General features: G+C 37.7%; 1 protein-coding gene across 1 annotated transcript in view; it reads left to right on the plus strand.

Annotated features, from left to right (window-relative positions):
- Positions 1-24,369, plus strand: part of LOC141432869 (uncharacterized) — a 78,785-nt gene that overhangs the window by 44,437 nt on the left and 9,979 nt on the right. The window contains exons 5-7 of the mRNA XM_074094674.1: positions 5,703-5,908; positions 12,327-12,354; positions 14,775-14,859. Of these exons, the coding sequence (XP_073950775.1) occupies positions 5,703-5,908; positions 12,327-12,354; positions 14,775-14,859 (319 nt within the window). The remainder of the gene's footprint in view (positions 1-5,702; positions 5,909-12,326; positions 12,355-14,774; positions 14,860-24,369) is intronic.

Here is a 24,369-nt window from a genome sequence, read left to right on the forward strand (position 1 = left end):
CCGCGTACCGGACGGTGCGGAAAATTAAACTTTGCGGCATAATAACGCAGGTCATGACGGGGCACGGTGGGTTCTCGGAATACTTAAATCGCTTCAAGTGTAAAGAAGACCCATCGTGCTCCTGTGAACCGGGAGTGCCCGAGAGACCTGATACTGGACTGTCCAGTGTACGGTGTAGAACGCCATAACTTGGAGAGCGAGATGGAGAGAGCTTAAGGGAAATAATAAAAGGACAAAATAGAGATAAATTTATAAAACACTGTATTAAAATAGCAAGAAAGGTAATATTAAGAAATAAAAATAGGTAATTAATTATGCTAATATAATATATTATAATATATTAATACTTAGCATACAAAATAAGAGTGACAAATTGTAGTTAAACAGTAGCGTAAACATATTGACAATTAGGTAGATGAGTTACGTTAGATTAAGTAGAATGTAATATAATGTTAAGTAGACTGATAACAAATTATGTAACCAATAAGTCATAATAAAGTAACAGATACAATTATTTACCTTAAAATTACACAAAGCTCACAAAGATGAAGACATTAAAAGCAGCGAAAGATGATGGAAGCAAGAAAGAAAAAGCATGAGGAATAAAAGTACGAGAAGAATAAACGCGGGAACTGGTATGAATGAGATAAACATAGGCTCCGATTATGTTGGAGGTTTACGTAATTAAAAAAAAGGATAGGGTCGCTGGTAATATGTGCCTTTTACTCGAAATATAAACGAAAACATATTTGATCTGTCATAGTGACTTCTCACTAATCGACTCTACCTAAATGATATCGATAATAATATTATCGTAAAATAATAATCCATCCATAATCCAAACAAAATAAAGCTCCAAACATAAAGGAGCGGCCACACCGGCACTTAAAAAACGGTGACGGACGGTACGGAATCGCAGTGACGCATCGTATGCGCACCGGTTTTATCGCATGCTCTCCACACCGCTGTTTAAAATACGGAATCGCAGTGACGTGCCGTTTAAATCAGGACTTTACCGAACAAAAGTCGTGAAGTTCCTTAATTCAGTAGATTTACACCCTGTTTCACTATCCATTGATTAAATTTATTTGACGGATAAATGTGATGTAGACGGAGACAGTATCACATTTATCCGTCAAATAAATTTAATCAATGGATGGTGAAACAGTCCCTTATAGTTACGTTATGTATGATGGATACCAATATTTCCGATTATTGTCATCTATTCCATGCAGTCAACCAAATATCAACCAGGTTTAGTACCCCTGGCATCATATAAAAGCATCGTATTTATTACCGAAAATGAACGTCACGGTCAGGTGCGCGCAACCCATCGCTAAGCTGATTAACTTTTTTATCGCTTTAATTAAAAATAAATTATTTTATACGGGGATTCCGCGTATAAATTACTACGTTTACGTGCCGCAGTTACGGGCGCGTTTCACGGCCTTACTCAGCATTTGGCTTAGCAAATGATCATAAAAGGGCAATGATGAAATTGAGCTCTTATTGATATTGACAGACTTGTTGTAAACATAAAACTTTGAATGTAAGTAGTTTTTATTATATTTTATGTGTAAAGTCAACTATGTAAGTGCTTCACCATTTTTTATTACGACATCTATATAAGAAAAAAGAATAAGACTGATTGTCACCATGACCTGGAAGTGTTTAACGCTGTACAATTGAAAGGATGGAAAACAATATTCGGTCGATATATAAATATTTCATCATCATAGGTAACATTTAAGTATATTTTAGTTTCTGATAATTATGATGATGTGACTACAAAGACCAGAAAAAAATTAGAGGCACTAAAAAAGTTGCCATATTTAAGTTTTTCGCGTATAGATTTGTTATTGAATAGTAAAAACGCTCCCCTAATTTATTTATTTTTCTACTCTTTATGATTGCGCTCAGAGTAATTTAAGGCTTGGTTAGCAAAAAAAATCGTTCCAACCTTTCCTACGCAATGAGAAGTCTTGACAATTTTGACTGTATCTAATTTTGACTGTATCTAATTTTGAATGTATCTAATTTTGACTGTATCTAATTTTGTACATAAATTAATACCGTTTAATCAGAACTAAACGACAACGACGATGTCATCAACGATTTAACACAATACAAACACGATTATGAATGACAATCTTAATATCAATTCTTCTAACTTAACGTTGATGTAATTTTTAAATTGAAAAAAAAAATGTAAGTTAAACACAAAAGCAATGATTGATTATGATTAGGATTACATAACGATATATTGTGTTATAAAATTAGTCCTACTAATATAAACTAGCAAATAACGCCAAGGCTACTTCTTATCTTGATTTTCCCACGGAATCAGGCTAGAAAGAATCCTTAATATACGGGTACTAGACTCACACAGAAAAAGTACCAGGGCAACAGCCTAAAGTAAGAGGAAAACGTAACTATAAAAGTTAACACTTCTAAATTTCACTCACAATCCTTATCGAGGGCCTTATGATCCTAACTCTAAAAATACTTGAAAAATGTTTACAGAAGTGTTCAGTCAAACTTGCTCTAGACGTCTTCTAAAATAATCTGAACAAATTTTAAAACAATTTATTCAATAAATCATAGTTTTCAATGTATGAAGATAAAAGGAACTTTACATTCTACCACATTTTAGCAAACTACGCTACCTTATTTATCTGTTGTTATTATTCTCAGTTAATAGGTAGAGGCCTAAAGTAATTAACCCTTGCGTTCGTCATCGTAATCGCGTCATTCGTTTTGATCATCAATGGGATTACGCCGACGACAGGCCAGCGAAGGGTTAAATCTTTATATATAGCTCGGCTTAGCCGAATGGCTTCTTGTGTGCTCGTGCGCGCAGTGGGACGGTTTTTATGGGACGCTACATTTTGTAATAACTAGGGAATTTATACGTCTTTGAAATTAAACTATTAGGTCGCGTGTTATATTGTAAATTTATGTCTAAGTGATTTAGTTACCACGATGACAGGGGTAACTCCTTGCTTATCTCATTCTATAATTCTAATCATTATATTATTTATGCTGTATGTGACCCATAGAACACAACATAACAGTCAATTTGTTATAAAAACGCGTGCCACTCGAGGGGTTAAGAAAATGCAAAGCTACTATACCAGATAAAATATAGCTTTTTGCTTGTACAATACAAAAGTATCAATAAATCACTTGGTCTAGCCTTCAATACTTGAAATGAAATTCACGACTATCGCCTTTTTATTTTGCTCAGTAAACACAAAAATAACATTTGAAAAACAAATTTTACTTCTCGTTTCTACGAAGTTACAAAACATTCAGACCAGTCACAAACAATAACCAAATGTAAGGATAATGAAGCCAAAATCTCTCAATCCACATTATCCTACTTATTCTTATTTCCCGGCGCTCTCATTGGTCCGCTCACTCCGCGTTCGGCGCTCGCCCCACAAGTTGGGCTTCATGCACGAGCGACAGCTGACAGCCCTCCATCACTTACACTCGCTTTTAAACATTTTTTATTTCACGCGTCCTCGCGCTGAAAGGCAACTCTTAATGCCAAGGTGTAATTACCAGGTATTTTCGAGCGTGTAAATTTCGTGTGCGCGGAAGCGAGCTCGGAACGCGTGTGTTTCGTCAGCTAGATAGTACAACGTGTTGTTTGATTTCCGTTAACTTTAAGGGAACGTTCAACAGGTCAAATTAAGTTATTTTTACCTATATACCCACTGGTAATTATCGACCACTACAGTGGAAGATAATAAAGAAGTTTGACAATTAATACGGTATTTTGACAACTGTTGAATTTGCCATATCCTTTATATTGTTATAAAAATATAGATGCACAGATAATGTTTAGCAAAGAGAAAAAGTAATTCGGTTGAAAATTGGATCTATATGAGTACCAAATTTTTGAATAAATCTATATATCTGTCTAAAACGCTTTTCTCTATGCAGCAAGTATGGCGCCACTTGCGTGTGACGTCACATGCAAGTAAGTCTTTCTCCGTCTAATCTTGAAATTCAAACCTTTATAACTCTGTTATATTTAAAGATATCTTTAAAAATATTTGTTTTAAGTTTTAATTTATAAAGTAAATAAAAAATAGTCAAATACCGTATTACACAGGATTTAAATTGGTTTTTTAATTTATGACGTTTTTTTTATTCGTAATTAATGATTTTAATCCGCACATTTAACAAAAGAACATTAAAAAAGTGAGTTTTTTATGCCTCTCTTATGTGTCACGTCAACCATGTCACTCGTCAATTTTGTGAATTTTTAAACCTGCTTTTTTACATGACTAGCTACATACTTACAAGTCGCATTCGATTTCGCATTTATAATATTAGTGCGATATAACTGTACATGTACTTAAATAGTTACAAAATAAATAAATAAATAATAATAGTTAAATAGTTATAAAAGCCAATTTAAACACGGTTTAACAAGTGACGAGTCTTGTATTAAACATATAAATATTGTGGTGGTTGTGAATGTTGTGATCGAACACTGTCAGTTTTGTATCACAAAATAGGTCACCGTCATGTCCAGAAGAATTTCTGAATCGCGGTATTGTTTGGTCGTTTTATTAAATTTACATAAGTAGGAACTAATGGCTGTTTAATACGTTAACGAAGATTGCTCTTCGCTCTCTCACTGCCGATATACTCTCTGATACATTATCATAGTCTCTCATAATACACGAGGTTTTTTTTTTATTCGACTGGATGGCAAACGAGCAAGTGGGTCTCCTGATGGTAAGAGATCACCACCGCCCATAAATATCTGCAACACCAGGGATATTGCAGATGCGTTGCCAACTTAGAGGCCTCAGATGGGATACCTCAAGTGCCAGTAATTTCACCGGCTGTCTTACTCTCCACGCCGAAACACAACAGTACAAGCACTGCTGTTTCACGGCAGGCTTACCGAGCAAGAGAGAGAGGTTTTAAAAGTAATCCGAAACATTTCAAAAGATTGATTTAAGTTGTTTACTTCGACTGCACTCCTGTAAAGGTTTCTCACCGATTGTTGCTAAGTACTATAGTTTCCATCACCTTTTAGGCTGCGTGTCAACCAGAGATGTGAGATGATGTGTTGCGAGGAATGTGTTTTTCGTGAATCAATAGGAAATGCTTAATTTATCTCGCTTCGCTCCGCTCAGTTGTTTCCACCAGAGCTGTGCTGTTTACTTATCCAAAATCACCCAAAAAAGTCTTAAACTTTCGTGATTCTCACTCATAGTCAAAATACCACAAACAGGACTTATCACGCTATTATTACACAAGTAAAATATTTACCTCGACGTTTCGGCAACGTTACAGTTGCCGTGGTCACGAGTAGACTGAAGTGTGGGGTGTCAAGTCTGCCTAGCAGCGCGAGTTCTTCGAACTACCCGCACTTGATCACTAATAGTGCCGGCACTCGTATCACGAACTACCCGCACTTGGTCACTTTTATTAGTCACCCTATCACACCGACACACAACACTAACAACGTCCGATCGTCCCTCCGAACATTCATCCCGACGCCGACACTTATTAAGAACAGGATTCCACGAAGATGAAAGCTTATACCCATCGAGGTAAATATTACTTGTGTAATAATAGCGTGATAAGTCCCGTTTGTGGTATTTTGACCCAAAAAAGTCGTTGGTCTTGCGATGGGCTAACCGCGAATCACTAACCGTTTGCATTATTTACAGGACGCATCAGGCAAATGCATGGCCACACAGAAGCACCTCGTGAAGGAGTGCCCCGAAATGCTGGCCATCGCGACGTGGACGGGGCAGGTGCCGCGGCGGCCGGAGCTGCCGCCGGGAGCGCGGCTCTCGCAGCTGATGGCGCTGGGGTCGCGGCAGAACCCCGGACACGTGGTCTGGATGCTGGCCAAGTCGGATGAGGAGATGAAGTGAGTCTATCACACTAACATGGCCCCTACGGCTTGCCTGTCACTTTCCAGAAATTCGCCGAAGAACTGAAGTTTTTGATGCTGGAAGAGCTTCAATCTCTATCTATGTACGGAGTGGGTTTGAGAGATGTAAATCAAACAAATGTTAAGATCGAACTGGACTGTATTGTCAATTAAATGCGATTATAAAGAGTACATAAAGCTGAGTATACAATGCGAATAAGACTTACCACTACATCTATGCCAGGCCCAAGTAGGGTCGTGCATAAAGTACAGCTGCCAAGTATCTAGCAGTTAGTCGCGTTCGATTCAGCGGATTAGAGCCCGTTAGATAAAGGTAAAGTGGCTTGTGGCAATTGCTATGTAGACGGGCCAGGTGCCGCGGCCGCCGGAGCTGCCGCCGGGCGTGCGGCTGTCACAGCTGATGGCGCTGGGGTCGCGGCAGAACCCTGGTCACGTGATCTGGATGCTGGCCAAGTCGGATGAGAAGATGAAGTGAGTGTTTCACTAATATAGCCTCGTAACTCGATTCCCAACGTTGTCTGTCACTTTCCAGAAATAATCTCCTGAAAGCTTGGCGTTCTACATAAGCTGAGGTAGTTTTTGACGTTGGAACAGCTTTTAGGGCTATCTCTGCCAGTCACAAGTTCGGTCGTGCATGGAGTACAGCTGCTATATTGAAGATTGTTCCACCAACTACCTAGCAGTTAGCCGCTTTGGATTCAGAGGAGCGTAAAGCCGTTAGAATCATTGGTAATACTTCGATATTTGGGGTCAAACTATACCTACAGCCTAGACTAGAACATTGTCATTTATTTTTTATGCACATACATAACTATTTATTTGATCCAGAGAATAATGACGTGATAAATAGTATATTATAATTTGTTCCGATGCTGAGAACATACACAACTTTTGTAAATAGTTGAACAAAGATCCAAGTTTGTATACAAATAATGACGCATACAATATATATCGTAAGTAGAACTTTTCTTTTTCAAAATACACGCCTGCATTGTGACTCTGTGAGAGCATGTGGGGGAAGGCTCCAATAGAGAGATCTCTCTCCAGGCGGGTGTTATGCCTGGGGACCGAAGTCCGAAGGACGAGCGTCGGAACTTGTATATATGCGACCGCGTTGAGAAACTTCGATAGCGCGACGTAGAACATGGTCGGAGTTTCTATTGTTGTTCACTAGATGGCGCTAGGAGTCGCTACAAGCACTATAGGATAGGTCTCGTCTCGATTCCGTTGCTTTGATAAGTACAAGTAAAAATTAACCAAAACAAAGCGCAAGTCGGATAGCAAAAGACAACAACTTTATTAAGCTTATTTTTACATGAAACCTTTTTTAGCAATTCATCTCTTCCAAGGCCGTTCCGAGATAGACGAGTGTTGCTTGCTGCTACTATTCTGTTGTTACGTCGTTTAAAATTGCGCGGAGGCTTAAAATTGGCGTTATTTCCCGGCGCTCGTAACGCGATCCTGTCTCATTATTTATAATAATTGGGTGAAAGCGGGTAAGGAGCGGAATACGAAACGAGTGCGTTGCTGGAGTCGAGTGGAAAAATGCGGGTGTTCGCGAGGATTTGTGCCAAATGGTTCCGTAGCAATATCACTGAATAGGTATCTATAGTTAAACGAGTAGAGATTACTTAAATGAGTTAGCAACTTTTTTCGCGACTGTTATATTTTTGATGCCGGCCGTGGTGGCCTAGTGGTTTGACCTTGCGCCTCTCAAGCAGAGGGGCGTGGGTTCAAACCCCGGCTCGCACCTCTGAGTTTTTCGAAATTCATGTGCGGAATTGCATTTGAAATTTACCACGAGCTTTGCGGTGAAGGAAAACATCGTGACGAAACCTGCATAAACCTGCGAAGCTATTTAATGGTGCGTGTGAAGTTCCCAATCCGCACTGGCCCGCGTGGGAACTATGGCCCAAGCCCTCTTGTTCTGAGAGGAGTCCTGTGCCCAGCAGTGGGACGTCTATAGGCTGGGATGATGATGATGATGATATTTTTGATGTATAATGCTTGAGTATAGTTCTTACTTTATCATTCGTCTGTTTTATACATTTTACAATAGTAAACTATAAACTATGCATTTAACGTCGAAATTTAAGCACGTTTGTACCTTTGACTAGGTATATTTTTTTCTCATGCGACAACATTTACATAAATGCACGAGACGACGTGGTTCAATTTGTAGAATACTCAGCGTGTAAGAATAATCCCATCCGGCTTATTTTATTGAAAGAAAATCTTAGATCGACTAATTTAGAACAAATCTTGCAATTCGTTTTTTGACCGCTTCTGAAATTTTATGTACCTACCTATGTGTCTAAAAATTTAAATCATGCCAATACAATACTCGTAAAATTAGTGCCGGCATCCAAAAATTCGTTTTTAAGATGATATTTCTACCTATAACTTATTTGTGGTTTTGACCTCCAAACGACTATTTGAGTAAACAGAGCATATAATAGTTAACCTTGTTTTGGAATAAACTTGTCGGGCACTAGGCCACGGGGGACCAAACGACCCCATCTACATTAAATGGACACTTTCACACGTCTGTAGTTTCTGAAAGTCATTAACAACTCTAGAGACTTAAATTCACTTAAGTGGTAGTACCAAGTAAGCGACTTATCTATATCTATTAGTATTATAAATGCTAAAGTTTGTAGTCACAGTCATAAGTATATGTAGGTACCGCTACCAAGACGTCAAGCTTCCTTTGATCTGTGTTCAAAAACCGACACTGGCCCGGATCGGCGGCAAGCTCTCACGCAAGTGTGGCAAACGCCCCCGTTCACACGCTTGTGCTTGTGAAACCGTATCTAAGCTTGGCAAGCCTGTAAATGCACCGTAACGATACTAGCGCCAACCACAGTAACCATCATTGACACCTTAATGTTGCAGTTACAGTTGTGATATCTAGATGGCGCTAGTAGTTACAGTCTCCGTCTCCTGGGCACGGAACCCTAAAAGGAGTAATTCATCACGCCCCGTCTAACGCCGTCGCGGGCCTGATTACGACGGTATTGTCGGGTATCTGTATCGCCACGTTCTCCGAAGACCTTGGCACAGTCCCCGGTTGGCTGTAGGTTCTACTCCCGGGAAGACTAGAGTTTAAAAAGCAAACACATAATAGGCGTATACAGAAGTTTTGTATAAAAAGTTTCGTAATTTTTTTTAAACTACCACCGCTTTCGGAAATACCATCATTGCCGAGAAGAACGCACCGCAAGAAACGGCAAAAAGTCATTTTTTCAAAATAAAATAATTACAAATAAAATACTTAAAACCTATAGTATAAAATCAAAGAAAAAAATTACATGAAAAGATCAATAATATTAAATAATAATACAGGGATGTATGGGGTCCCTTAGTTACAAAACTAAAACTAAACAAACATATAAGTAGCTATCTATATCTACGTTCAGTGGAAGTTTAGAATGCTTCCACCGCCATAAATTAAAATGGCCTGACTTTCTTTGTTTCAGTGAGCATTTCTGAAAAAGAAAAATGTAGTGCCATAGAAAGAGTAAATTCGTGAAGTAGAGCGTTAGTGTCGTATCGTAAACAACTTCGTCGCATAAGTACGAAACTTTCGGTTTGTTTCGCAATTTGATTGTTTGCTCGCTTCACTATTAGGGATTATTTCTCGAAAACAAAAACTTTGCCGCTGTGTCATATGTAGGTGTGTAAGAGGCTTTAGGATAATCCATAGAGTAAGGTTCTACCAATAAACAATCAAGCATTCAAGATGGAGTCCGTACAGAAATACGTGTTATATTTAATTGCAAATAAATCCTAATTAATACAATATAATACAGCCGCTCAAAGTTCTCTGAACAGTCAGATCCATTCCTCAAATAACTAGTATATTATCAAATTTTCAAAATGTCTCAAATTTAATTTAGTTTAGGGGGTGAAATTTGATATACATGGTTAGGAGACAATTGACACACATAAGGTAAACGTCCGAGTGTTCGACACGCTAATGCCCAATAGCCGACACCCTGCTGTCGTCTCTATTGCTAATGACATAAGATTAAAGATGCCAACTATTGGGACAGTGACGAGCACTCATACGTTACGAGTATTAAATTCAATACACGGGAAAGAATTAATATTGTATTGATTGTACCCTGGCGCACTAAAGTGCAAAACCGCCTGGCCCTTTACTACGAAGTGCTAGATTCGAAAATCGTCTCTTGCCGTTCCGCTTACGCTAATGTTATTTAATACGAGAGTGAAAAGGACGGTACGATACGAACTTCGATTTTCGATGGTCGGCACTACTGGAGACTAAATAGCTGGCAGCTATCTCTTAACAATTCGCCATTGCTATTTTTTGTTGTGATGATTTTGATTACGAGGCATTTTCTTTTTATTTATTCCTTCGTCCTTGTGTATTTTTCTGTGTATCCAACATGTGTATGTACATAAATGTTTATCTCTCTCTCTCTCTCTCTCTCTCACACACACACATCAGTGGCGTGGAGTAAATATTTTCAGGTAGGTTAAGTGGAGTAAAATATTTGAGAGAAGTGTGACTTAGGTACCTAAGTTGCGTAGGTTTCAAATAGGTACCTAATATTCTGAGAGAAGTGTGACTAATGTGGAACCTTTTAATAATCAATTTTAATATTATTTCCTTGACAAAGGTATCGGATGTCACATGATATTAGTACCATCAGCCAAATAAGTAGTCTATCAATTTTTAAACAAGTTCCTATCAAATGAATATGTCGCTTAAGTCGAACTTTCAAGTTGACAGACACGGTACGTCTATTGGCATTATTGTTTTATGACATGCAAACGATTATCAACTTTAAGGTGGTAGACCACATGTTTGGCTGATGGTACCACAAAGGTTCCATCCTGGGTAATGATTAAATTTGTTTGATTGTACGTCACCTGTGTAATACAAACACTAATAAATCATTTATTTCGGACTTCGAATCCATAATGTTAGTAGCACTAATACTTACCATCGCTGACGTCCGTTTAGTTATTGTATGGAGTACGTATGACCAAAGTATCAGGAAACCAGATAGAATCAATCTAATTGTTACGAGACCATGCCACTACTATCTAAGCGAAAAATATTCCATCCACAACAATTCTATATTATATTAATATTCAACTCTCGTGAAGACATTTTGATTATTTTCCCTTGTCCAGACGAAGACGACTCCTCCCAAGCTCTCTTTAAATCCCTCAATTAAGCTAATGTGTACTTGTAGAGAATTAAAAGAAGCCGTCTTTTAACTGGTCACTTTTAGCCGGAAAATATGTGTCGTTTTGCCTTAATCCTGGGGCCTTAGTGTCGGCAACTACACTGCCCAGCAAAAATAACGGGTCTCTTTTCGTATAACTTTGTATAGAAATGTATTCGTTATTTTTGCTCTTCAGCATAAAAGGTCGGACTGTATTTTCGGCGTTGCCTTTGCCATCTGCTTCCTTCAATTTTTTATGAAGACACCTGCGCCTGCGGCTTTAGCAACTAGCACACTGCCGTTTATCGCAAACGGGACAACTTGGAGCCTATTTATAAGGCCAATACAATAGTGAAGAACCACGTCTTGGATCCATATGTCATCACTGGCAACACACACTGGTTGAAAACTTTCGTCTTTAGGTACTGAGAAATTTTGTATTCTAGATTCTAGTCCGCGGTCTTATAACTAGGTACGGTTATCCTTTACCTTTTACAACTGCATTTTTTGAACTCTAACAATTACTTTGCTCACCTGCAACCTCCCGCGTCCTCATATTTTATTTGTTACTCTTTGTTCTCGTGTGGCGTCAAAATTTGCTGTCACGGGGTCGGTTTAATTTTTGGGTAATGTATGCTAAGCTGGTTTTCTTAGGTATATGTATATTTTTTCTGACGTGTGGAATGCTATCCTAAAAGTTTACTTAGATACGTCATCAATGCCTTATGCCTTTTTAGGTCATAAATTCGGTTAATCTAAAGTTATCTACTATGAATCTAGACCGCTGCATGCTGTACGTAGATTTTTTCGTCGAGTAATTGATGTGGTATGAGTACATTTACTGAAGAAAATTCATTATGACGTGTATTGAGAAAAGGTTGGAAATCTAATTTGTCGAGTGTCATGATTAAATATGTAAGAAATGCGAGGAAATAAGGCCGATATAAAAGAAAATTCGTGGGAATAATTCGCAAAGCCAAGCCGTTTTCATTTGTATAAATAAATAATAATATAATAATCCCAGCCTATATACGTCCCACTGCTGGGCACAGGCCTCCTCTCAGAACGAGAGGGCTTGGGCCGTAGTTCCCACGCGGGCCCAGTGCGGATTGGGAACTTCATTTGTATATAAAAAACAAATAATTTGTTATGAATATGTAATTTAATCGTTTCATCTTTTTATTGCTGCTTAGGGGCTGGATGAACGCCATATCAAAAACGGTAAGTGATTATAATTATATCTTAACAGTTACAGTTTTTCAAAATACACATCTAAATGCAAATATACCGGGTGTGGCCTGTAATAGGAGCAAATAATTAAAACATAGGTCTTACTCGTCAGACTGGGCAATATTAGTATAGCGACTTTTTAAAATAATTAAATTTTGAGATTTTCCCGTTTTCATACAAATTAAATAGTGTTATCAATGTACCTACGCCATCCTAGAGTGCAATTGACGTTGCCCGTCACGCTACAACACCAAACATTTTGCTTTACATTGCTTCTTCGAATACACTTTAAGTGTAGTAGAAATAAAAAATAAAATAAATATTCTTAAAAGTCGCTGAACTAATGTCGTTCATTTGACGAGTACGATCTGTGTATTAATTATTTGTTTGAGTTTTTGTGTCTTTTTGTTTTTTTTTTGTGTATAACCTCCTGACGGCCTTTTTTTAGGATCAGAAAGCGCACCCATTCCGACCCAACTAAATATATAAATTTGTGAAATATCCACCCAAGGTCCTAAAATTATGACATAGACTAAAGACACGTCCGGAGCTTCGAAATCTGCGTGAATCAGAATTTTACTTTCTTAAATATGTCGCTGATGATATTGATCGCTGATATTAATTAAAATTCAAAGTTCTGTGCTTACCTAAAATTGGGACACTGGGTCGCTATTACAAATGTCCTAAAAATTGATTGGGTCTTAGGAGGATCATTTGAATTTTACTTTACAGTGCATTAGTTTTATAACTGTAATACTGTAATTTTTTATTGATAAATAATGAAATTTTACTCTTGTTATAGGCCACATCCGGTATATTACATGGTAAAACTATATTCGCTCCATGGCTAGTCTCAACGCGGTAGTACCTACGAAAACATTGCATTTTAGAAGCGCTGAACTAGTACTCCGAAGTCCAAAATTCGAAGTTGGTATCGGACGGTCCTTCTCGCTCTCGTGTTAACCGTGGCGTGAGCGGAACGGCTAGATACGAACTTCGAATTTCGGATTTCGGAGTAGCCCCCCTGTAATAGAAGCTAAATTTGTGAACGTTTTGAATTCGTAAAATTTGATTTTAGTCCAAACATAATTATTGTATCCATAAACTTGTTTAGCCAAAATCGTTTTTGCACAATATTTGGAACGCTAAATGAAATGAAAAAAAATTTTTTTCTTCAACGCAAAAAAATAGCTACATTCTCGAAACCGAAAACGTTACAAGTTATAGTTGATATTTATCTTCGTTATTCCTTATTTGTGACAGAGATGCCAGTATATTGCTAGGGTAGATTCAATAATTCTAGATCGTATTCAAAGGGCGATCTTCCAACAAATTGTTCGTCTAAGTGTTGCCTTCTTAGAACGGATAGAAAAAGACTGACCCGGCAGGGGTCGTCGCCCTAATTGTATTCCAACTTTAACGGTGTATTTCCATTGAACCAAAGGGAAATGGTATTCACTAACTGTCATTGATTTCGTGATTTACTTAATAAACAACGTAAGGAAACTGCAAATTTTAACAGACTATTTTAATCTCAACAAAGGAGCTAATGCATTACATTTTTCAGCATTAACTGAGTTTGAAGCGCTAATTTGTATCACGTTCAATATTATTCAATATCTCTTTTTTACACATAAAAATCTAAAATAAAAATTACAGGTAAGTGGTGGTGGTATAGTCGAACAAATTGAATCATGTAACGGGGAGGTACCTTTGTGGTACTAATGTCATATTGACATCCCATACGTTTGTCAAGAAAGTGAAGTTGGTTATTAAAAGGGGTGACACTACAAGTATTTACCGGCCCGGATAATACCGACATGGAAATACCGACCCAAATTTTTTCTGTACCTACACGCCCATATAAACTCATGTCAGTTTGACATGAGTTTGTTTTTCCGGCCCGGATAATACCGACATGGAAAATACCGGGTCAGTTTTTCGTGTACAGTCACCAGCACCAATATCTGACACAACAAGCGTGCATAAATATCTGATACGACTCTATTACTAGGGCCGGAAGGATGTGTCAGATAATTTTTCACGCTCCGCTGTGGCAGATATTAATGCTTGTGACTGTACACGCCTATACCTATAAACTCATGACAGTTTGATATGAGTTTGTAAACATTATCCGGGCTGATAAATAGTTTTATCTCTTTAAAAGGTTCCACTTTGGTACATGAATCAGTTTATTCCACTTATGGCTTCTCAAGCAGAAGGTAGTGAGATACGGACTTGCACCTCTGACTTTAAGGGGCTGTTTCACCACCCATTGATTTGTTTTATCCTTCAAATAAAATTAATCAATGGATGGTGAAACAAGGGGTAAATGTGTAATAACTATTATGAAAACATATATGTACATACAGACCTTTATGTTGATGATTAGTTGATGACTTTGGTTCCAGCTGCCTCCGCCACCACACATCGAGCTGGTGATGTCAATGCCTTACCTTCGTACAGCTTTCAAGAAGCCCACAGTCAGAGTTCGACGTAAGTACAGTACAATAATGTTAATGTCACTCGGGACTCGTCGGTTTTCTTCGGTTTTCATGAAGATTCACATGAGAAAGAAAAAGAAAGCCGATCTTCTGTTTCGAGTTCCGAACAACATTAGCGAACTAGTTTAATTGCAGCCATAATGTTAATTGATGTAATTTGTCAACTGTTTTATTTTTATTTGGGACTGAGGTTGAGTTCGAGTAAAGCCACTAGCCAAATTTTTATTTGCGTCGTAAAATTGTACATGCCAATATTCGTAAGTGCAGCAGGGCTACTACGAAACTCGAAACTCAAAGTTCGTATCGTACCGTCCCTCTCGCTCTCGTATTATCCGGTATAAGTGTCAGAGGGACAGCACGACACGAACTTCGAGTTTCGAGTTTCGTAGTAGCCCTGCAGGCAGTCAGGCATGTTGTAGGTATATTTTTAATCTGTAAGTAACTCTTTAACACTGACACGGCTGGACGGAATTGTATTAAATAATAGTTCGTAGTTAGCTGGATATTTTGGAATAACGCAAAGATTGTGCACGAGTAACATCCCGAATTCTCAACCACGAGATCTAGACATCAAACTTGGTACAGGTGACAATAAAGACCTTGGTGCTATTTGCGGGAATTCTCACGAGAATTTAGCAAAATCCTGAAATTCCGAATTAACTGGTTAACGCGAGCGAAGCCATGGGATAATACTCTACTCTACACACAAGAGCTGTCCGTAAAAAAAAATGAAGTAATGCAAGACCTTTTTGAAGTCACTGGTTCGTGACACCAATAATTCGAACTTCGTATCTTGCCTTCCCGCTGACGCTTATATTTTTAATACGAGAGTGAGAGGGACGGTACGATGTGAACTTCGATTATAGAATTTCGTAGTAGCCCTCCAGTTTAGGGCTCAAACAAGGACAGATCGATTCGAAACTCTACATTAATCAACGTTCCGAATGGGCCAGGAATCAGATAAATGCTGACAGTCGAATTTAAGTTTAATTTCCTTCGGATAAGGGTCGCAATTGAAATGTGGATTGGGTTCCTCTTCGTCTCCATTTTATTTTCATCACGCGCAGATGGGTCCGATGCTTTCATATTAGTCATCATTGTCAGGGATTCAGGTATTTGAGGATGGCTTTTCTTAACAAAAAAAAAAGGTTAATTTTGTGTTGTTGTACTCGTAGGTACTTATGCCTAGTGGTTTGACCTATGGCCTCTCAAGCAGAGGATCGTGAGTTCAAACCCCGGCTCGCACCTCTGAGTTTTTCGAAATTCATGCGCGAAATTACATTTGAAATTCACCACGAGCTTTACGGTGAAGGAAAACATCGTGAGGAAACCTGCACAAACCTGCGAAGCAATTCAATGGAGTGTGTGAACTTCCTAATCCGCACTGGGCCCGCGTGGGAACTACTGCCCAATCCCTCTCATTCTGAGAGGAGGCCTGTGCCCAGCAGTGGGACGTATTTCGGCTGGGATGATGATGATGATGACTTAATTGTTACTGGCGCGAATCGATTATGACATGATCCTCATTTTTAACCCCCGACGCAAAAAGAAGGGTGTTATATGTTTGAGTGTGGCATCATAGCCAGCGGATAAATACCATGCGGTTTATTATGTGAAAGTTTCCTTGCGGCGGTTCTTACCCAGTTGATGTTTCATTAAAATCGGTTCAGCGGTTTGTAAGATATTGAACTTTGAAACGACAGGGATTTTTCAACTTTTCTAAGTAACTTTCTACTTTTTTAAGACGACCAGATGGCCTAGTGGTTAGAGAACCTGACTACGAAGCTTGAGGTCCCGGGTTCGATTCCCGTGTCGGGGCAGATATTTGTATGAAAAATGTTTGTTCTTGGGTCTTGGGTGTTTAATATGTATTTAAGTATATATCTATATCTATATAATTATATTTATCCGTTGCTTAGTACCCATAACACAAGCTTTGCTAAGCTTACTTTGGGACTAGGTCAATTATGGTGTGAATTGTTCCGTGATATTTATTTATTTATTTATTCTAAGTTCCTTAGGTTATTCTGTAAACTTTTAGCGGTAATTCACACACACACGCACTCACTTAATTCATTCATTCAGATTTCCATTCATGTCAAAACTGTTAACCGGTAAGTCCAGACTTACCGTAGTAGCGCTTCAGACCGACCGAGAATTCCCAGTTTTCCATAGTATCTTCCCCACAGTATATTTGGCAGTTTTTCCTGCAGTTATTATGTATCTACTTTATAAAGTACTCTTAAGACTTACAAGGGTAACACAAATGCAAAACATACACATACCAATATTCTTTTTCAATAAATAAAACATTTATATCGGGCGACATAGCCTATATAATATAATAAAGGGTATGATTTTATTGATCACCTAAGAAATGCGTTTACAGCGACCTAATAAATAATATTTGTTCCTAAAATAGTAGAACTGTCACCTAAATTGAATCACCAAATAATATTAAAACGGTTACCTAAATATTATTTAAAAATTACTTACCCGGAAATAATATTGATCATCAAATAATTATATTGGGTTCCAAAATAATAGATGTGTCACTAAAACTGAATCACCAAACAATATAGAAATGGCTTCCTAAAAATTAATTAAGTATAATCACTGGAAAATAATATTGATCATCAAATAATTGAACTGAAATTTGACGATAATGATATACATTGAATGAAATAATAATAATAATATCTTCTCACAAATTACACCAATTGACCCAGCCCCAAACTAAGCAAAGTTTGTTCTATGGGTGCTAAACAACGGGTAAACATACATACATATATACTTAAATACATACAAACATCCAAGACTCAAGTACCTACTACAAACATTTATATTCATCATACAAGTATTAGCAAAAAATGTTCGGTTCTGGCACTTCGTCGGCCACAGCTGCGGCACGCTCGCTTCGCTCGCTCGGCTCGCGCACTAAGGGTCGCAGTTCTACCTAACACTCCACCTCGCTTCGCTCGTCGTCGTACCTAACCAGACCTGCCTTAGTAGAATAGGTAGAAGCATCGAATTAAGGAACTGATATATTTATTAGGTGACAGATCTATTATTTTAGAGATCAAATTTTGATGATCAAACTATAATTTAGGATACAGGTTAACATTAATCTGATGAGTCATACTTAGAGACAGATTTGATTAATTTGATGACCAATATATATCTAAGGGATAGATATAATAATTAGGGTATCGCAGCTTAGTGACAAATTTAAATTTAAGTGTCAGAAAATATAGTTCCCTATAATAAATACCTTACAGATTAGCATACATAATTATAATGTTACTGAAACAATAATAAAAGGAATATACGAATATAATTATGTACAACGCAATGTTGCATGCAAAACAATGTAAAGCTATTTAGGTCTGAAGTATAAAAAAATCTAAGTAAAAGAAAATAAGTTCAACATTAAACAAAAAAATACTTAAACTCACATCTAGAACTTTTGTTCTGTATAAAGGGAAAATTGTGGAGAAAGCGCGACTAGCCGGGCGGGGCCCCCATTTGTCCGCTGTCTCATTTGTTCCCATATTCTTCGTCCAGCCAGAATATTTTTAGTAATTCCAAGCTGCTCGTTTTAACAACCGCATGGTATTATCTTACTTGTGATTTTGTAAAGTAGGCACAGTCGAGGTTATAAATATCTTTACACTATAGTACTACTCTCTGTCAGTAGGTATGCCTTCTGTCAATTTTATACAAAAGTTCAAACACGAAGCAGTGTTAAGGTGTCGGGGTGTGCTCTGAGGAGTTGTTCGGGTTGATCCACTTTCGGGTGTTTTCCACTGTACGTGGATATAGGTAGTTACATGTTTAGTTTTAGTTTTGTAACTAACGGACCCCATACATCCCTGTATTATTTTATTACCTATACCTATTGTTCTTTAATCTTTTCATGTAATTTTTTCTCTAATTTATACTATAGTTTTTAAGTATTATTTGTAATTATTTTATTTTGAAAAAATGACTTTCTGCCAAGTTTCAAAAAATGACGTGTAAAAGTGCCCATTGCGGCCTACGAGTATTTACTGAATATTGGATGTGGATGTTTGAATTTGGATGACTGCCGTATCTTTCCGCCACCGCCCTATGCGACAACACGTCCATCCTCACCATTTAGATAATTAGATGTACAGCAAAACTCTGGAACGAACTGTCGCCTGCGGTATTCCCAGATGATATCCCCTTCAAGCCTTCAAAAAAAGTGCGTACTCCTGCCTAAAAGGCCGGCAACGTACTTTTTGTTTAGTTATTAGAACTACTAAGCAGGTATTTTACTTAGCAGGCATTTTACTTGGAGATTAAGTACATGAAATTAAATGAAAGTCTGATCCAACAGTTGAATTGAAATACCAAGATTTTACTTAATTCCCACGGGAATTTCTAAATGCTACGTTTATTGTTAAAGAATAAAACTAACCTTACCCCGACTGGGTTTAAATCAGTGATTTCATTGGTTCCCTTCTTTACCGTGGTACCTTGGTCTTTTATAGGCACATCCTGTAATAACCATTTCTAATATTGGCTTTACTTTAATCTTAAAATAAAGTCAATATTTATAACGCTTAAAATTTAAAACAAAAGTATTTTTCCGACCACGAAGAATGCTTTGATTTTATAAATCCTATACAGAACTTCTAAAGTATGTCTGAAGTTGGAGACTTCTTAGTTCGTGTTTCTCCAAAGTTATGATTAAAATTGTAACTTCGTACTATGGCATGTTCAATGTTGTCGTTTTTAGGGTTCCGGAGCCAAAAAGGCAAAAACGGAACCCTTATAGTTTCGCCATGTTTGTCTGTCCGTCCGCGGCTTTGCTCAGGGACTGTCAATGATAGAAAGCTGTAATTTTGCACGAATGTATATGTAAACTACAAAATGGTACAATAAAGAAATCAAAAAAAAATTTTTAGGATACTCATAGGGCCGCATGCTGCATACGGCCACCGCAAAAGTGTAAAAACACGGTAAGTAGTCGGTCGCATTCGGCGAGCGACAGCTGCCACCAACCTAATATGGCCGCCGCAGTAGACGGACAGACTAATGTAAAGATGACGTTCGTTCGCCGAAGTAGTTTGAATCAAATTCGGCGACCGCATTAGGTGAACGACGCAGTGTAAGAATCCGCGTAATTCGTAGGTTTGGAGTCATTCCTTGCTACCACAACAACATAGGCATACGTTGAACATGTATAAAGCAAGAGCCCGCGGCAGCCAGACCTTCGAGAATAAATAAATTTCATAGTTGGGGATCGTTTTTACATTAACATTTTAGCCTAAAGGGACGCCCCTGGTCAATCTACTTACTTATAAATATGAAATAAAGATATTTTGATTTTTGATTTAATTTGAAATGACTGACATTTTCATATCTATCTCAATTAAAATTTTCAAAGACGAGTTAAAAATGATGTATCAGTTGGCCGTTGCACGGTAGTTCCATAATCTATTACATAATATAATATGGAGCTTTATTAGTTAGTGATGCTAAATGATGAAAATCTTTATGTATGACGATTATGAACAAATAAAACGCAGTATTTACTCTGCATAATCCTACTAATAAATAATAAGTCAGGTAGCGTAACTCAGAACAAATTCCACACAAAAAGTGGCCACACTTTAAACCAAAACGACTTATGATTCAAATGCGAATCATTTTCGAGGTTGCAAATAGACGTGCTTGTTGATTGGTTAAAATTCAGAAACAAAGCAGGGATTGGTTTGCGCGCGTGATGCAATGTCAGATGCACGACAAATGACGCGCAGAACACGGTTTTTAGCCCCGCTTACTAGGACACGCAAGGCCATTTTTCTAACGCAGTTACAATTCCTGACTTATTATTTATTCGTAGGCATAATCGGATAAAAGTAGCAACGACGCCTTAAAAGTGGAATTCGTGTACCTTTTAAATAATGCAGTCGGATTAGATTAGGCCGGGAAGATGTGTTAAATGAATTCTTAATTAGCTTTGTGATTATAGCGGGAATTTTTCATGAGCCGGGATTGTGGGGACGCGCTTTTTCACCCGACTGTGCGAAGGGAAGTTATGTTTCCAGTTTACAACGTCAATTATTTTGTTTATACATGCTTCTTTGCAGAGATGGTACGTACATATTGTAAAGGAGGAGTAAATATACAAAAGATCCCTATTTGTCAAAGTGTGAGTGTGAAATGGTAGCCTACCATTCTCCAGATCTAGCAATATTTGTGTACTTACTCACTCAATCTATTTAACGAGTCAGTCTCGTGGTAAACGTACTCCTAATAAATTGTGTCTGTGTGTGAATGTTTGTTACTCCTTTACGCTAAAAGCTGGATAAATTTGGATGAAATCGATATTCCCACGGGATAGGGAAAAAATCTCGAAATAACAACCGCTGGGCTTAGTCGTGAAATTTGTCATAATTGTTTTAAATGCAACGTCAGTGAAAACCGCGATGTAATTTCCAGGGGAATTTTGTAAAATCCCGGAATTTGAATTGCTGCAATTCAAACTGCTGTATGTGAAGATTTACTTGTCTTAATTAAACGAAGTGCACCAATCCGAAGAATGACCGAGGTTAGTTAGAGAAGTTTACCAAATCCTAGAGATTCCAAACCCAACAATACACTCCTATAATAGTGTTCCAAATTAGTCCAAATTTAATTTAATAAACAACCAGTTAATGAACTCACTGTAACCGCGCTAACTAACTCAGGGTCGGCAAAACGGAATATTAGAAATATATGCAAACGAATCGTAACGCTTATCAACCTAAGCGAAATTAATCCTTGCATAAATTTGTAAACACCAAGACAAAGGGTGGCTCCATATTCATCAGGCCTGCGGGCGACGGCAAATTGTGCGCTTATTATTGCTTATCGGAACTATGCATAATGCAAGACTCTTAGGGCCGGCGTCAAAAAAAGTGCTAACCCGAATGGAATTCTTAGTACCGTAATACGAGGCTACTTTGCTTCACTGGGTAACTATGCTCCTGTTCTGTATTTTGTTTAAATGTCATGCAGGTCGAAGTCCCGGTAACAGATACACTTCCCAATAAAGTGGCAACACTGAACTTCAATTTTTGCTCCGATATTTTCTTTTCTTTTCCTGTCAGACGCCGTACAGTGATAAGACAGAGTGCAATGATAATGATGGGGTAAAAATACACCAAACGCCTCCTAGTATGAATTATGAATGAAATTAAATTCAGTAGCATAGTTACCCAAACGCCGGGTAACATTGCTCCTAAATTAAAGTCTTAATATATATATTAAAACAACATTATGACGTAGTTTAAGCAAGCCAGCATGATAGTAGGGGTGATCTACTTTACATAAATACATATATGAACATACGACAGCATAATAATTTTTAAAATAAAACAAAGATTACGAAATTTGGAGCAAAAATTGGTGCAAAGTAGCCTCGTTTTGCGGTATGCTTTTTGCTTTAGTTAATGACAGAAGCTGTAATACAAAAAGAGTATTTGATACCATGACCCAATGGTAGACGTCCGAGTACTTCTCACTATCCAGTAGTTTCCATCTGTAACTTCTCATGCTTTTAAAATGTTACTTTTAGTCTGCATATCGGGTCTCTTCATTAATCTCTAGGAACTATTTCCTTTTTAATTTACTATGGAAACCCCTAAACAGCCGATAACGGTGTTTGTTAATGGAGGATTATCGCCGTTTTTAGTGATTGTGTATTAGATAATTTTTGGGCGTGGAAATAACCTCAAAATATTAAAATAAACACGATTTAATGTCGTGAAACACAATGAATGATTACGAATATTTATGGATTTACTTATTATATTAAGGATGAATTCATTTTATTATGCATAGTCCAATTGGTTTTAAAATAGTTTTCAAGTTTGAATCTGTTAGCTAAGTATGCTAGAATTTAGCGTAACTTAACAAAAAAAAAAGAAAAGAGAGACTGCGTAAGAATTTTTTTGCTATTTGAATTTTGAACAAGTAATATTGTAATTTTGTACAGATCGTCGTTTTTTTCCTCGCATTCAAAGTGAAAAGTACGAACGCGAGACTAAACAACCATAATGACTTGCTTTAGTCCCTTATTGAATAATCTACTATTACACCAATACCTTAGCGAGCCAAATCGTGCTTTGTTAAAGATACGTATTTAAATAAACTTTAGAAGTAAAACTTAATCTATACAGACAGGGCAACCCAAGACCATACCACATGGAGGGAAAGTATTAATTTATTAAATGAATATTGTACGCCTCTCCGAGGCAGGACATGATGTCATGTCATCATCATCCCAGCCTATATACGTCCCACTGCAGGGCACAGGGCTCCCCTCAGAATTAGAGGGCTTGGGCAGTAGTTCCCACGCGGGCCCAGTGCGGATTGGGAACTTCCCACACACCATTGAATTGCTTCGCAGGTTTGTGCAGGTTTCCTCACGATGTTTTCCTTCGCCGTAAAGCTCGTGGTAAATTTCAAATGTAATTCCGCACATGAACCCACGATCCTCTGCTTGAGAGGCCATAGGTCAAACCACTCGGCCAGCACGGCTTCACGGGGCATGATGTGCTGCACTGTGAACTTAATTTATAATTATCATCTACGAGTATATAAAACTCAACTCATGATAAATATATTGAATTGAAATTATGTTAAATATTGTAGATTCACAATTTTACTGAAAGGAGGCTTCGTTTTAATTTTAAAAACAATTTTAACTGCATTTATAGATTTTTGAATAATCGCCTGTCTGAACCGGGAATCGAACCCGCGAAATGATAAAAAAAACACCCGTAATTTTAAGACACCTTTCAAAAGGCACCGATTGAAACCCGGTACCTCTAGCTCCATAGTCAGGGTCACTAACACTGAACCATCCGGCCTTCGATCTAAATCAAGAAACTATGGTAACTGTGACGATAGTGAATAACAGCCTCAAACAGTGAAACAGCGTTAATGACTCTCCCATTAATCACTGAATCCAAGACATTTACAATCTGTAAGGGAAGTTCAAGCTAAAGCCACGAAGTGCTTATGACTGGAGATGCCGATAAATTGTCGTTGCATTTCCTATATTTTGTGGCATTTTTCGCGGGGGGCGAGGTGCTACAGGGAATTTTGCTGTGCGGTGCGGACTTACTAATGTTAATATGAATTGCTCACTTACATTTTTTGTACGATCAAATAATTTTCAGACTTTTTTCTTATTAGAAATAAGTAGTATCCATTCATAATTTTGAGTAAAAAACTTTGTTACAAAATTAAAAAAACCGGCCAAGAGCGTGTCGGACACGCCCAAAATAGGGTTCCGTAGCCATTACGAAACAATAAGGTAATATTTTTCTAAGGATTTCGTATTTTGTACGGAATATTCCAAGTTTAGGTATATTTTATACCTTAGGCTGCTATTTACTCTTAAACTACATAACTCTCAAGAAAACTTAACCGTTATAGTTTTCCTTGTAAGTTTGATGATATATATTTACTACCATCCAGAATT

The sequence above is a fragment of the Choristoneura fumiferana genome, chromosome 11, assembly GCF_025370935.1.
Source record: "Choristoneura fumiferana chromosome 11, NRCan_CFum_1, whole genome shotgun sequence".
NCBI lineage: Eukaryota > Metazoa > Arthropoda > Insecta > Lepidoptera > Tortricidae > Choristoneura > Choristoneura fumiferana.